At 47.0% G+C, this 3013-nt stretch overlaps 1 protein-coding gene across 1 annotated transcript; it reads right to left on the bottom strand.

The window, feature by feature from the left end:
- Positions 1-605: 605 nt before the first annotated feature.
- On the bottom strand, positions 606-2609 carry LOC147133812 (claudin-7-A-like). The gene is made up of 2 exons (XM_086013063.1): positions 2474-2609; positions 606-1573 (listed from the first exon to the last, which is right to left on the bottom strand). Exon 2 carries the CDS (start codon positions 1556-1558, stop codon positions 779-781), a length of 780 nt encoding a protein of 259 aa, XP_085869189.1. The 5' UTR covers positions 1559-1573; positions 2474-2609; the 3' UTR covers positions 606-778.
- Positions 2610-3013: the final 404 nt, after the last annotated feature.

Raw genomic sequence — 3013 nt, 5'->3', positions numbered from 1 at the left:
CTTTTGAGTCTGTGTGAGTAATTCAAAGAAATTCAAATCATGGATAAGAAGATATGCTACCATGGACGAGTCAGAACTACCTTTGACTACCAAAATTGAAGCTAATGGTAAAACAGCATTTCTGCCATTCCACTATCTGTGGGTAGCCAAATGTAAACTGAACAGGACGGGCTTTGAAAGTTACATTCTTGTACGCGTTTAAAGAGAGGTTAACTCGTGTAGCAATGAATAAAGTCGGCCACTATTCGTGAGGCTAAATACAGGCACATTTTCCCCAACTATTGGTTGAAAGATAAATTGTTGTGACTTTTGAAACATTTTTCCACAGAATATTGCTTCAAGCCTTTTTTTTTTTGTACAAAGTATGGGTTGAATTCCAATTTGTTTGACTTTTAATTCACAGGGACATAGAGTATTTTCCACGTGTAATGTATTTGTTCTCATTTGAGTTGAATTCAAAATTGTTTGACAGGACACAAAATGCTAGTTGATGTATATTTTGCTCTCACATTAGCATCACCACGTTAGCATTTTGTTGACCGTGAATATTTCTTCTGATCATAACTAGCCCCGTTGGTAGCGTAACAGCAGCGTTGCAAGCACAATTCCTCAAATGTTGAATTTATTTCTATTGGCCATAGCCACAAGCGGCTCTCAAAGCGCTTTACAAATGTAGCACAAGTACATCGGTACACTCTCTGAATAGGGAGCCATTTATTTAACAAAGAAAACACTCAAACTCAACTCTGGTATGGAACATGGATGAACTGTGATGAGATCACACATATCGCGTGACGTCATACGCCGACCCCCCGGGTTTCCCTTGGACTCCCACGTAGCTCCCGGTGCCGCCGCGAACCACCGTCTCCCCCCTGCTGTTCACGCTGATGCCTCCCATTTGCAGGGCGTTGGGATTTCGCGCCACTGCCAAGGGAATGTCGCCGCTGCCGTCGCCTTTGTACGTGTAGCCGCCCCGACGTCCTCCGCACTCTTGCCCCTCGTAGAAGGACGCGGCCAGCATGGCGCCGCCTATCACGGAGAGCGCGGCCGAGGCCATGCCCAAGTAGAGGCAGCTGCCCAGCACGAACTTGAGTTTGGTGTGGATGACGGAGAAGCTCCGGATCACATTGTTGGCAGTCCAGGAGACGGGCACCAGCGACGTGATGCCGGCCGCCAGGAGGAAGCAGCCGCCCGCGCCCGCCAGCCGTCTCTTGCGCGCCCTGGATCTGTCCAGGCAGACGGTGCACTGCATGCCCACCACGGCGATGAGCAGGCCAACCACCGACAGCCCCAGGGAGCCCAACATGAGGACCCGCGACACCTGGAGCTCGTAGGACAGCATCAGGAAGGACTTGTACTTTTCGCACAGGAGGGCTCCGTTGAGCTTGTTGAAGCATTTCATCCACAGGCCGTTCATGCCGGTGTCCATGGCCATCACAATGTGGGTGTCCGTGTCCACAGAGACCTCCCAGTAGGGGAGCACCGTGGTCACCAGGCTGCCCAGTAGGCCGATCAAGCCCAGGGAAAAGCCCACCAGCTCCAGAGGCAAAGAGGCCATTGTAGTCCAACAGTCCTGAGGAGACAAAGGGCCAAATGAAAACGCACCACCTCCTCGGTTGGCTGCCCATATGCTAAAATTGCAAACTTGTGCATCGAGGGTTAACTCGCATGCAAGGTTTTGGAGACCGCAAACGAGCTTTCGACTCGCTAGACTCGCACAACTGCTTTGATGAACTCACAAGCTAGCTTGTGACTATGCTACCTCATTCGATCCCAAAGACATTTGCCTTTTCACAGTCAGGCCATTCAATCCCAGGAACTTACTTATAGATGACTGATAAAGTGAGCTATTCGCTAGCTTTCTGTAGCGTACTAGTAATTACCAAATAGCCAATTTTCATTATCCTTATCAATTAGCCAATTACACAATGCAGACTTAATGATCAACACAAAGATGCTTGCAAAACCAAATGCCCACAGTGGGGACATTTCGGCTTCAAACTGAATAAGGTGAGCCCACAATGGCTGACATACAGTCTGCAAAATAGTTTGTGCGCACCAAAAGAAATACTGCCCTTTCATACAGCCTAAAAGAGAGCATTTCAAGAACTGCAGCAAACCTTTGACAATCACTACAAATGGCCTGTGGGCGTCAAAAATGGCAATCGCGCAAATTTAAAGAGTGAGAGAGTCAAACCGAAATCAAAGGAGGCATATGTGTCAAATTTCAAAGATTCATTGATTTACATTATCACGCAGATCTTTTCAAGGTGGCTCCAGTATCATTTTCAAGTTGGGAATCTTAAAAAAAAATGGCAAAAATGCACCAATTTCTGGCTAACATCGTAATACAAAGACAATAGGGGTTGAGATTTTTAGCCTTGGCCGGCTTTTTTGTTGAGTTTCTTTTTTTTTCCCTACAAAACGTCCTAAAGTGACTATTGACTGAAAGCTTTTTTGAAATGATACTTACACTTGAGTAGAATTTGTCCAAAATTGATGCCAAAAGACGTGTCGGACTGATGATGCATTTGAAACAACTTTGTCTCCTGTTCAGCTGGGCCGAGGTGTTACGTGAGGCGCCTCTCTGATGTCTTTATTGGGTCATCATCATCATCATACCTCTTTGAAGTTTGGCATTGTGTATTCTTTATTTCACTAAGTGGTTATTGATGACTCATGAAAAGTTGCTTTAAAATAAACAAAAATGTTGACGTCCCTGCTCTATTTTGGCTTATGACTTGTCAATGTGAAAAGTTGTCTCTCTACGTCGCCCGTTTGTACCCGCCTCGCCATCTCAGGGTGCAATACAGTAAGACATCCTGCACCGAGGCGCACTCTGCGTCTGCGTCCAAGATGGAGCCGATCTGAAAGTCGTAGCTTTCAATGTTGACCGGGACCAAGATGGCCGCAACCACTTTTCAGGCTCTCCCTGAGAACGAGGGTGAGGACCTCTGTCAGAGGAGAAAGGAGCTGTTGAAAGGAGCCAGTCGAAGTGGCTCGGGCCTCCAAT

Source organism: Filicampus tigris, chromosome 17, assembly GCF_054856515.1.
Source record: "Filicampus tigris isolate MCC_2025a chromosome 17, RoL_Ftig_1.0, whole genome shotgun sequence".
Lineage (NCBI taxonomy): Eukaryota > Metazoa > Chordata > Actinopteri > Syngnathiformes > Syngnathidae > Filicampus > Filicampus tigris.
The sequence above is the reverse complement of the archived record's forward strand: the minus strand, read 5'-3'. Positions and strand labels throughout refer to the sequence as shown.